This window comes from Centrocercus urophasianus, unplaced genomic scaffold (genome assembly GCF_019232065.1).
Source record: "Centrocercus urophasianus isolate 14NV4802_14NV808 unplaced genomic scaffold, USGS_Curo_1.0 seq_10, whole genome shotgun sequence".
Classification (NCBI taxonomy): domain Eukaryota; kingdom Metazoa; phylum Chordata; class Aves; order Galliformes; family Phasianidae; genus Centrocercus; species Centrocercus urophasianus.
In genome coordinates this window covers 8,770,214-8,782,898 of record NW_024884142.1, presented here as the reverse complement: position 1 = coordinate 8,782,898, position 12,685 = coordinate 8,770,214, and the positions used below count along the sequence as shown (strand labels likewise).

The 12,685-nt window shown below is 38.8% G+C and overlaps 1 protein-coding gene across 3 annotated transcripts in view; it reads left to right on the top strand.

The window, feature by feature from the left end:
• ASAP2 (ArfGAP with SH3 domain, ankyrin repeat and PH domain 2) overlaps positions 1 to 12,668 on the top strand; it is a 90,900-nt gene extending 78,232 nt beyond the window's left edge. Inside the window, exons 23-28 of one of the 3 annotated variants that reach the window (XM_042813518.1) lie at positions 512 to 673; positions 1,582 to 1,750; positions 3,381 to 3,448; positions 4,235 to 4,344; positions 8,948 to 9,070; positions 10,015 to 12,668. In XM_042813518.1, the coding sequence (XP_042669452.1) occupies positions 512 to 673; positions 1,582 to 1,750; positions 3,381 to 3,448; positions 4,235 to 4,344; positions 8,948 to 9,070; positions 10,015 to 10,089 (707 nt within the window). In that variant the 3' untranslated portion in view covers positions 10,090 to 12,668. Of the gene's footprint in view, positions 1 to 511; positions 674 to 1,581; positions 1,751 to 3,380; positions 3,449 to 4,231; positions 4,345 to 8,947; positions 9,071 to 10,014 lie in introns of all 3 variants that reach the window. The other 2 variants (XM_042813509.1, XM_042813529.1) reach the window with 2 other exon arrangements.
• The last annotated feature ends 17 nt before the right edge of the window (positions 12,669 to 12,685 follow it).

Genomic DNA, 12,685 nt, shown 5'->3' with positions numbered 1-12,685 from the left:
AGCAGTACTGTGTAACCAATTCTAGTTTCATGCATAGCTATTACAGCTCCTTGTTTGGGTCAAATTCAGTTTCATGTCAATTCCGAATCAAAACTGATGTTTCACTTTGAGTCAGCAAGGTCTGCTAGTATTAAGAGCAAGATCCTTTTTGTTTGGTATACTTGAGATGATTACAGCTATCAGCTATAGGTTAAAGAAGGTAGCAAGAAATGTCTTCTCTCTTCTTGTTAAAAACATTCTGCTTTTGAAGTGTCGATCTACTTTAAAGTAATACTAGAGACAAATTTTAGGGTAAAGGGTTAGTAAGACTTCCGCCAAAAACTTGCATGTATTTTTTTTAGAGCAGATTCTGATTTCTGCTCTAGTATTCCTGGTATTGCAGGATGGCAATAGTTCTAATTTGGTGAATATAGTGTATAGCTGCACAATTTTAAAAGCACAGGTGTCAATATTAACGCTTTGTGCTTAGGGTGAGCAAAAATAATAATGCAGTATTTTCCTCTCTTTTTAGTTCAGCCTTCAGTTCTTGGCAGTGGTATTCAGACAATTTCTTCATCTAATACAATGTGGAAGACAAATTCTTTAGGAGTGGAAAGTATAAGCAGGCAAAGATCTTCATCTGATCCACCAGCTATTCATCCCCCTGTGCCGCCATTGCGTGTAACATCTACAAGTATGTTTCCACTTTGCCCTGTTTTCCCTTCTGCTGTATCTAATCATAGTTGGCTTATTTTTCCATTTTCACAACTCATGCTTCCTCTTTTGGTGACTGTAGCTTTGGCCTGTCGTTCCCATCCAGTGACTTCGTATGAGCCGTCTTCTCCGACGTTCCAGTGAGGACTGTGTGGTGTATTGCAGGGTCAACAGGAAATAGTACTTTACTATTAGAGTTAAAGAGCTTTCCACCTGTATGTATAGGTTTAATGATGCATTTCTCGTTGGTGACTTGTAAAGATAAGTGTTTCATGTAAGCCCAGGGCTCCAGGCTTCCACCTCTCCACCATTGTGCTCAATTCTTGCAGAACGTAATGTTCTTTAGACGTCTTCATGCATCACCAACTGCTGTTGTGGTGTTCCAAGAATTCAGTAGAAATTTGAACTAATTACTAAACCTAATGTGAAGTTTCTTTGACTAAATGTTGGCATAACAGGATTTTAAAAGAAGTTCCTCTGAACAGAATTTCTCAGATATTCACTCAGCTATTTTTCCGTAAAAATCAAACCGAGGGTCTTGATTGAGCAAACAGTATTCAGTTAAATATAGTCATATTCTTGAAAATATTAGATCAGAATGACTTTGTTAAGACACAAGAATTTTCAGTTTGTACTTAAATGCTTTGTTGAATTGAAGTACTTGTGAGCTCTCTGATCTTGACTAGGCGAAACCAAAGGTAAGCCTCGTTCCAGAGAGGTCTTCCTTCCAGTGGAAGGATTGCTTTACATTTAAATTGTTGATTACAAGTAGTATTTATCTGTGATAGAGATAAATGCTGTAACAGGAAAACCTGTGGATGAGAATCCAAGAGACAAAATGGTACATCGAAGTCTAATTCCTTTTCACTGTCTAACTTCTTTCTATAGATGTGCTTTCTCCTGCACCACCGCCTCCAGTGGCAAAGACAGCCAGCATTATGGAAGCTTTGAGCCAGCAATCTAAACAGCAGCCAGCTCCTCCACAAACTAAGCCAACCCCGCCACCGCTGCCCCCACAGCCTCCTAGTAGAGTTTCTCAAAGAAAGCCTATTCCTGGGTAATTGATGCCATTTTAGTATTTAATGCATATATTTCATAATTATTATTAACTTTTCAATTATGTGGCACGTAACATGAAAGTCTTCTAAAAGGCACACACACCTTTGCCAGCGATGTGTTCTAAAGTATGCGAATGAACAGAAGACAGATACTAAAGGAAGTTACATTACAAGGATTCCCACAGTAAAAACAGGGTAGACTAGTGATTTAATGTTGGATGACTTGAGTAATATCTACAGAATGATTACCCTTGCTGGAAGTAAGAAGCCATGAAGAATAATCAGTTTCTAGTTTTCTTATAACAAGGAAGAGATAAGAGGATATTATGTCTGATTTTGTCATTTGTTGTTCACGTGTTTGTCCTTCATTCAGTTCCATTCAGTATTTTCATTCATGGTGGAAGTAGACCTGGAGTAGAAAATATTCAGATTTGCAGGAAACAAAGTTAGAAGGGACCCTTGTCCTGCTGGTTGTGATTATATTCAAAGTAGCCTTGAAAAATGGCTGTAGTAGTCTAGGGACAGGAAGGATGTTATTTATTAAGCAACACTTGGTACTGAGGAACAATCAGCTACAAAAACAGACTAAGGAGAATGGCAAAGTATGGTTAAACAGAAATCCTTTAGAGAAGGAATCTGCAAAGACATAATGAGGCACAAATAAAAGTTATTCAGAAGACTTAGGAATGAATCCTTCCAACTGTCTCAACATCAGTGACCCCTCATCTGGAGTACTCTATTTAGTATTGGGTATTGAAGTAAAATAAATACACAAGGTACTGTGGCTGAAACCAGGGGAGATCAGTAAGATAATGAGAAGTCTAGAACATATGGCTCTTATGATAAAAGTTCAGAAGAAATGAGTCTTATCTTTTAAAAAAAGAGAAATTGTAGCACAGATACAAGCCTTCAAATATATGCAACAAATTGGATGATGTCATTCCTTTTTATGTTTCAGGGAGGCTCTGAAAATAATATTGTGGTTTAAATTGTAGCAAGAATAATTTAGACGCCAGGGAAAGCTTTCCAAATGAAAGCACAGTGGAATATGTTACCAAATTTTCTAGGAATTTTTTTGATTCTCTGCCACTGAGAATTTGGCAGAATATAGCCTGTACAAACGTAGATAGTTATAAGATATTGCAGCATGTATACATATGTATGTCTGTGTGAGATAATATGTAGCGGTGATGCTTTGTGACGAGAGATAAACGACCTCTGACCTTTGTTTCTAGCCCTCTGATTGTATATAACATACTGAGTAAAAGGGAGAAGCAACTTGAAGTTTGCTATAATGTAGACAATATATAATGATATAATAAATTGCACTGAAGAATATTAAAAAGCAATGGAATGGACTTCAGAACTTAAGAAAAGAAAATCAGCTCTATGCAAACTGCACAAATGGAACCTGAAATTACTCTTCTACCTTACATTTGTAGCTGAAATGCAGCTAATTGTTGGCTTGCTCAAAAATAAGCAAGCTAATATTTTAAAATTAAAATACCAGTCACCAAAAGATACTGATGATATCACAGGAACTTTGTAATTTGAAAAATATCGTGGATTCTTGTGGTTGGTGTCCTTGTTTGTTTCTTAAATGGAAGAATTTCTTACTTCTTTGAATAGGTCTGAGAAGTCATCTGGCTTAAGTAACAAGGGGCAGTCTAGAGGACTTGGGGCTCTACAACAAACTGGTAATTATAGTTTATAGATTTATTTTGCTGCAGTTAATTATTATTATTTACAGTGTAATGGGGCCAGTTATTTCATTTATTTTGTGCATTTACACAGTCAGTACCAGCATTCTTGTTTATTTTCTTGATTGTGTAGGCCTCAATGCTTAAAGCTATTCTGCATGAATAGAGCAATATTTTAGCTACTGTTTTAGGGCACTGCAATAAAATATTGAAAGTTTGCATGGATTCTGTGGTGATTTTAGTGGAATTTCTCCTACCCAATATCCTTTTCCTCTGTATGTTTTCTGTTTATTGGTTGTTACTGTGATAACAACACAGTGAGAATTTTCTAGTCATTGTCTGCTGTTACTGTTAGAAGTTTCCTGTGAAGGTACAGCATCTTGATGAAAATGGCCTTGATTAAGCAAGGAAAGTTCTAAAAGCGTGCAGTTTGTAATGAATGTGTGGAGAAGTGAAAAAATCGGTTCTGGTCTCATCTATTTTGTAGGGTTTTTTTTCTCTTGTAATGTATCTGCAATATTAAATGTCTTGCAACACTAAAAAAAAAATCTGAAGTAACTGTATTTGCAAAAAAATAAACCTTTTTGGTGAAGAATATTGTAGAAAAATTACAGTGTTTTTTAGAAAGAACCATTAAAATGAAATACACATAGTATATAAAATTCTTTGTATCCTCCAATTTAGAATGATTCATTTAATTTTAATTTGCATTAATGTTTTTTCTTTTTTAATAATATTTTTCAAAGCGTGCCTAAAATGTAATTGTTTTACTTGCCTTAGCAGCAGGAGAATCTTCTTCTGTATGTGAAATTCCAGCAACACAGACTGGTTCTACAGCAAATACTTTGGCACAGATCCAGCCACCGGCACCAATGCCAAGGAAATCCCAAATAGTAAGTAGACAGTCCGGGTTTGACTTCATTGAATTTTCCACACACTGTCGAACACACTCCTGAGATTAATAATCTGTCCTGCTAGAAGGAAAGTGTGTGAACCATGAAAAATACAAAACCCGTATCCCCAGTTCAGTGTGTGTCACCTCTGGTAGATATTCATGAAAACCTTGCTTCTCTTGCATTTCCTTAGTGATGGTAAATGATTTTTAATTAAAAAGAACACCAACAAAAAACAAGGTTTAAACCAACAACAGAGCTTGGATTCTTTGCTTGTATCTGAACGTGACACACACCACGTATAAAATGTATGGGTTATTGAGGGTAGATGAGCTTGACAAGTGCACAGTAGGAAGTTATTTGTATGTCATTTAAAACTTGATTCTTAAACTTCAGTGAAGTGGTAAGGGAGGTTTTTTGCTTTCTTTTATAATGGAAGTGGATATAATGATTTACCTAAGCACATCAAATGACTTCAGACTAGACTAGTCAGATCTAGGCTCAAAAGAAGAAAAAGTGGATCTTTGGTGAATTAGTTATCTTTACAACTCTCTGTCATGCTGAGTATAGACAAATGACAATAGAGAGATCCCGTGCTCTTGAGGTGCTCTTTGTGACAAGGCCTGGGCTGTTTTGTACTTTAAATTCTGTGTAGGAACATGGTTCATAATAGCCTGAGAGGTGGGAGGTGTGCTGTTTCTGTCTCCAGAACTGTGTTATTAAGGGGTTATATTCTTTCTTCTGTCTCTCCATTCATTTTTCCTTAACTATGTCTGTTGAAATAGTAACTCTCCAGGACAGACTTCAATGTGTTCATGTGCATAGTCTTGCACATTTGTCTGGTGCTCCTAGAACTCTTAGTAGCTTTTGTCATCTGATAATATGAAAAAAGCCACAGAGACATCTGGATTTCATCTTGCATTAGTTGGTACTGTAAAATCTTCTGTTTTCTTGGCTCTCCCTCTCTTGTTTAACCAAGTTAATGTCTGTCTTGCATCAAAATAACTTAGATGGTTTAGACTACAATAAAATTTAATGGTCTGGTTAGTGAGAAATGGAGTAGCTATTCCTTTTGCTATATGCACTAAGGGAATTGCTGTTTCTGTAAAGCTGTTAAACTCTGATCCCAATTTCTTTTGTGTGTTTTGAGATTCAGATGTGAGCACTGGATGCATCCATTCAGCACACGTGATAATTCTGAAACAGCTCCATGCCTGGCTTTCTGTATAAATTAAGGTCGTAGTAGTCCTGTATCTTGTTCACTCCTTTTCTCTTTCGTAGGACAAACTGCTTTACTTTTGTGTGAAAGGGCTGTCCTGGCTGATTTTTAGAAACAGTCTGTCTCTACTCACTGTTTAATATTAGTTGCATGTAATGAGGAACATGTCTGACTCCACATACCTCCAGGGCACCAGTAGGCTGAATTTTTTGTCACTGAAAAAATCAGCTGGAAAATATTCTTCTGGCATAAGACAAAGAAGTAAGGGAAACCTGGCTCAGGTTGTATGCTAGTTAAGGTGCTTTAGCTAAATCAATCTAGCTAAAGCATCTTAGCTGAGATTTAGTCAAGGGCCCCCTCAGCTAAGGAGCTTTAGCTAGATCAGTCTAGCTAAAGCACTTGACTAAATCACTCCATTTGGCCTTATACTTCAATATTTTTTGCTATGTCTGCCAGAAATTACAGAAGTCAGCCCAGATTTAGGAAACAATTGCAGAAGTATTCCTTGAGTAAAGAAAAAGGTCTGGTTACACATATGTGTGCAGCCAGTGGCTTGTCTCCTATATAATGCATTTGCCCAATAGCCTGTTTTTCATTTAGAAAGTTCCTGATGCAGCGTTTTTTTCAGTGTATACTTGAGATTCTTGAAAACATTGTTGACATATGGAAAACTTCCCTGGAAGATGTTAGCCTCATGGGAATGGAGATTTATTTTAATTCCTTTGACATCCAAAGAACAAGAAATACTTGGAATTACAACCCTTTGAAGTTAGTAATTATGTCACTGTTGTACTGATGTGAAGCTTTTTCCTCTTGACAAAGTTGGTTGTGGTTCAAACTGTAACTTGGCTGAGATGGAGCAAAATCATTGCGATGCAGTGCAAGGCCATGGGGTATGCACACAAACAGAGCCTAAGGATATGTCTCATCTGGGCAGGACATGGTTTATACTAAAATGCAAATGGATGCTTGTGGATGAAGTCTTTTCACCCAAGCTTTCTGTTCCGTGGCTGACCTAAGCAGAGACTAGGACAAGTTCCCAAACATGCACTGCATTAACATCTTTCTGTTGACTTAAATGGCACTTGGAGATCTGCTCTGGCATCTTAAGGTAGAAACTAAAGACTTTTGGTGACTGCAGCTGCAGAAACTGGAGGAGTGGCTAGATTCATTCTAGAAAGCTTATACTGCGCCTCCTTATCCTGCACCTCCCCATTCCTTGCATGGAAATCATTATGAGCATAGCATTAGTGTTGATCTGCAACAGGAATTGAAAGCAAATGCAGCAGCCGTAGGTAGCACAGGATCACAGAATCGTAGGGATTGGAAGGGACCTCCAGAGATCATTGAGTCCAACCCCCCTGCCAAAGCAGGTTCCCTACAGCAGGTCGCACAGGTCGGCATCCAGGCAGGTCTTGAACATCTCCAGAGAAGGAGACTCCACCACCTCCCTGGGCAGCCTGTTCCAGTGCTCCGTCACCTCACGGTAAAGTTCCTTCCCACATTTGTGCGGAACTTCCTATGCTGCAGCTTATGTCCGTTTCCTCTTGTCCTGTCTCCACTCACCACTGAAAAGAGATTGGCCTCACCACTATGGCCCCCACACCTTAGATATTTTTAAACCTGGATCAGGTCCCCTCTCAGTCTTCTTTTCTCAAGGCTGAACAGACCCGGTTCACTCAGCCTTTCTTCATAGCAGAGATGCTCCAGGCCCTTCACCATCTTTGTGGCCCTCCGCTGGACTCTTTCCAAAGAGATCCCTGTCTTTTTTGTACTGGGGAGCCCAGTACAGGACACAGTACTCCAGATGAGGCCTCACCAGGGTAGAGGGGGAGGATCACCTCCCTCGACCTGCTGGCCATGCTCTTTTTAATGCACCTCAGGATGCCATTGGCCCTCTTGGCCACAAGGGCACACTGCTGGCTCATGGCCACCCTGTCGTCCACCAGGACACCCAGGTCCCTTTCCGTAGAGCTCCCCTCCAGCAGCTCATCCCCCAACCTGTACTGGTGCATGGAATTATTCCTCCCCAGATGCAAGACTCTACACTTGCTTTTGTTAAACCTCATCCGGTTTCTTACTGCCCAGCTCTCCAGCCTGTCCAGGTCTCACTGAATGGCAGCACAGCCTTCAGGCGTGTCAGCCAATCCTCCCAACTTCGTATCATCAGCAAACTTGCTGAGGGTGGCCATTATCCCCTCATCAAGGTCATTGATGAAGATGTTGAACAAGACCGGACCCAGCACAGACCCCTGAGGCACACCGCTGGTTACAGGCCTCCAACCGGACTCTGCACCGCCAACAATGACCCTCTGTGCTCTGCCAGTCAGCCAGTTCTCAACCCACCTCACTGTCAACTCATCTATCCCACACTTGCTCAACTTTGTTATAAAGTTGTTGTGAGAAACAGTATCAAATGCCTTTCTAAAATCAAGGTAGACTACATCTACCGCTCTTCCCCCATCCACCCATTATGTGACAACATCATAGAAGGCCACCAGGTTGGTCAAGCATGACCTCCCCTTGGTGAACCCGTGCTGACTACTCCTGATAACCTCCTTTTCTCCCAGCTGTCTGGAGATGGCATCCAGCACAAGCTGTTTCATCACCTTTCCAGGGACAGAGGTGAGGCTGACTGGGCTATAATTGCCTGGATCTTCCTTCTTGCCCTTTTTGAAGACCAGAGTGACATTGGCTATCCTCTAGTCTTCAGGGACCTCCCTCATTATCCAAGACCTCTCAAAGATGATGAAGAGAGGTTCAGCAGTGACCTCCGCCAGCTCCCTCAGCACACGAGAGAGGCAGGAGATTGGGGTGGTGGATACTGTGATGCTAAGGCAAGACAATTTCAACGTGGTTTCAAACAAGACATTACTAGGATTGGAATCCTACTGCAATATGGAATATTGAAACTCCCTAATAAACAGTAGTGAGAACTTTTCAATTGGAAAACCACTCCTGTGGCTTGCAGTCTTCAGCACTACTGAGAGCCTGAAGATATTCTGGAGAATTTATAGATTGAATTTAAGGATTTAGTAAATTAGAAAAGGGCGTATTGGTATGTGACGCAGACCTCACAGCACTCACGGTGTAGCACTTGATTGATCAGCACATATTTGGTGTAAAGTTGTGATTGCTGCAGTGATGTAGAGCTCTGAAGGCTGGCTTGGGTGAGCCGGAATGGAAGATTACAAAGGGAAAGCTGGCCCACATTGATGGCATAGAGGTTCTGAAAGGCTGTGGAATGAAAGAGTAAGAGATCTAGCTGAACTCTAACCTATTAAAAATAACTGTACCATTTTTGCTGCTTTCTTTAAATCAAGTCTAAGTCTGCTTTGACTCTTCCATGCTTGTTATTTACGTTTTCTTATTTTTACATTTCAGTCAAAAACTAAACCCAAAAGGGTGAAAGCAATTTATAACTGTGTAGCTGATAACCCAGATGAGCTAACTTTTTCAGAAGGAGATATCATCGTAGTCGATGGCGAAGAAGATCAGGAGTGGTGGGTGAGTTTTTTGTGTTTCCTGTCAACATACTTTAAAAGAAATACATGAAATGCAGAGGTTGATTCCCACTTCAAAAGATTCCTGTTGGGTTTCCAAATAGCAGAAGTTTCATCTCATGGAAGCCCTATTCCAGGTGTTTCTTCTGTTCAAAAATTAAGCTTCAGATAAATCTTTAGCGTTTCATTCAGGAAAAAAAAAGTTTGATTAGTAGGGTACCCAGTATGTGTAACTAAGGAAATTCTTGGGTGGGTGTCAGCAACTTAAGAATCTACAACTATTTTGTATTCCTTGAAGATGGCCTATGGTGGTCCTCAGGAGACAGCTTTTTATTCTCCTGATTCTTTAGCTGACTGAAATTGAGAAGTGGTCTATTCTGTGTGCTGGGAAACCAACTCAGCTATTTGCACTCCAGAGCTGCATCAGCTGAAGAAGTCTTGGAAAATTGTTTTGTGTGAAAACACTTGCCTTAGCCTGATTGTTAGCTAGCAAAGAGTAGAATTCCATATTGCATCTAAATTGGCAATAATGCTGTGCCTAAGTACATAAAGACTCATGTAAAACCCCAAATGCTTGAGATTTACTGAAGCTTGATTCATTCTTTTCACTTGCTGCTAAGAGGAGAAAGGAACAGCAAACAGAGACTGAGCTGCCAGGCATTCCAGAATGAAATGAAATGGCATAGTAGAGGTTCTGCATTATGAAGTGTTGTTTTCGGAAAGATGAATAAAAGAGAATTTGGGGGGAAAAAAAGTTTATAGCTGAATAAAAAATGCATCCTGCTGGTCTGAGTTTTGTCATGATGTTTCTTTGTCTTTGGTAAAAGGAGAAAAAAAGATGTAGGAAGAGACTTGTCATACTTTAGACAGGAAGGTCACTGGTGTTCATTTTGGTGATATTGTAATTCCTTTTTGAGATTAACTTGAAAAATATCTGAACTCTTGTAGATTGGTCATATTGATGGAGATCCGAGTCGGAAAGGAGCTTTCCCTGTATCATTTGTGCACTTTATTGTTGACTAAGTTGCTACTGATAAGTGGAGACATTTCTCATTACCAGCGGTCACAGAAATAAGTTTTGCTCTGTTTCATTTCATCTACCTATCTGCAAACGCCTTGCCAGAACACTGCCCAAGTCCTAGGTACTGTAGCTTACTTTTTTATTACGATTGTTCTGATTTGGGGACTTTTAGAACTTTTTTTTATGTGAAAACTTCTCATTATCAGTTTACACTTCAGAAAAAAACAAAAAACAAACAAAAAAAACCTTCTTCCTGTATTTTTTTAAGGTGAACTGAAAAGCTTTAACAATCAAAAATCCATGTAAGTATGTGAACATCACAACATAAAGAATGTTCTTTTTAAACCACTCACTGTTATTTTATTCTCCCTTTTTAACTTGGCAATACCACACTTCAGTGTTGCTTCCCCAATCAAGGAAATTGTGTGCATTTGTAACAGGGCAGTGAATTTATCCAGTTCTCAATACAGTTTGAAGTATTCGGAACCAAAACACGCAAGCTGCTGCTTAGTTCTCAAGTGAACTCATTCAGCATTTTGCCATAGTGGCTGTCATCCAGGATGTCATCTATTGCAGAAGGAACAATTCTAACTAGGTGTCTTTGGCCAGGTAAAAGTAAAAAGTATTTCAGTTTACCACAGGAGAAACTTCTTTCTTTCAGAATGGATGTAGATATTTCCTTAAAGTTATCTGAAATCTGTGTTAGTTGTTGAACTTTCTAGGTCTGATTTTGTGAGCTTGAGACTTTTACTTTTCTAGGCTGCACGTGTGTGGAACCTGTTTTTCGAATGTTCTTTGTGTATGTTACATCCATTTTGGTCATTTAATGTGACTACTGCTGGTTAACTAAACTGTGGCAATATTACTGAGTTACTGCATTAACTCAAGGATATGAAAACTGCACTTCCTGAAATGTACTTAACCATGATGATGGATTGCAGAACATTTCTTACACTTGTATCATTATAGTGGTTAGGCTTTTTGTTTGTTTGTTTGTTTTGGAATTTCTTAACGTGTTCACACAGAACGTATTTGGTGGAAGACTTAGGTAACTATCCTTGGTTAATAAGGTCTCTGACACCTCACAAGTACAGTACATTGCGTTCTATTTTATAAAAATTTGTGTGCCACTACCTTGCAAACAGTAATAGTTTGCTAACTCACTCTGTATTTATATAATATACCCACCTTTATGGTAGCTACACTGTTAAATTTGTTTCACTGATTTGTGAACAAAGGCTAGGCTATTGATAATTCCCAGTTGGCTGGTGGAAAGCACCAATGCAACTCAGGTGTCGTTTTGGTGTTGGTATATTCTGGGATTGTACCAGTGGTTGCTTTTATGCTACAGAAGCAGCTGGTAGCATACAGTAAGAAAAATCCATGTCTAGGTCACGTTGGCTTTGACCACATTTTGTGAATATTCTCTCTAGATTTATCGAGAGAGCTTCAAATTTCTAACAAGTGATGTTTAAATTTAGCCATTTTACACGGAACAGAATGGAAAACAAGCCCCTGCATGTACTTATTTGGAGAAAAATCACATATCCCACAGTGCTGGGAGAGCAACACTCATCTTGATCTTACCTTGTATCGCTTTTCCTGAATGTCCACTTGGTCAATAGCCTCTCAAACGTGTGGGTACAGCCAGTATACACATAACTTTCATTTTCCTGATGCTGTTGCTGCAGTTTAAATGGGGAACAAACTGGAATGTTTCAAGATATTTTTGTTGCAAGTTGAAGCAAATTAGTCTGTATTTTCAAAGTTCCCAGTAAAATGATAGAGTAATAGTTTAGCACTACAGTTCTATTCACTTACTGAATTTCAGTTTGCAACACTATTTTGTATGTTTCTATCCCTGATAGAGTCTAGAGAGTAAATGGGCATATTATTTTGCACAGATCTCCTAATGTACAGTATTTTTAACACAGAATCTTATAGTGTACAACTCATGAAGTTTAAACAATGATGCAAATTTTCCTTGGGCTCTGCTAGAAGAGGAACACACTTTAAAATTAGTCGCAGTCCTGTTCACCAGTCACTTAGGAAGCCTTTAGACTACACTGCAACAGCACTAGCAGTGCAGACTGTTAAAATGTTGAGGACCAATAAAGAGCAGCTAAATAAAATTTATCCCTAGATTTTCAACATTTCTCAAAGTTTGCTTTTCCTCTGGCAGAGGAAGAAGAAATTCTAGAGCCTGTAGATATCTATTTATAATATAAAATTTAGAATTTTAAGTCCAAAATCTTGGCATATTTCATACAGCTTTTCAAATCTGATCAAAATAATGATTCAAAACAACTGTTAATAGACTATTAGGTTGCTGTGTTAACTGTTTAAAAAGGAGCAAAGGACACTTAAAAATGCAGCTTAGAATGCTATGAGATGTATAATATTCAATTCAGTGGTTTTTATTTTGTTTAGTTGCAGAGCAACTGTATATATTGTATAACCGAAAATCAGCTCTTATTTTCAACGTCCTGGATGCAGTGATTTATAATTAGAGCATGATTAATAAATTTTACTCTTGTTAACCAGTCAAACATCTGGAGAAATAAAACTACTTTTAAAATCACTTTGGCTACTTTCTCT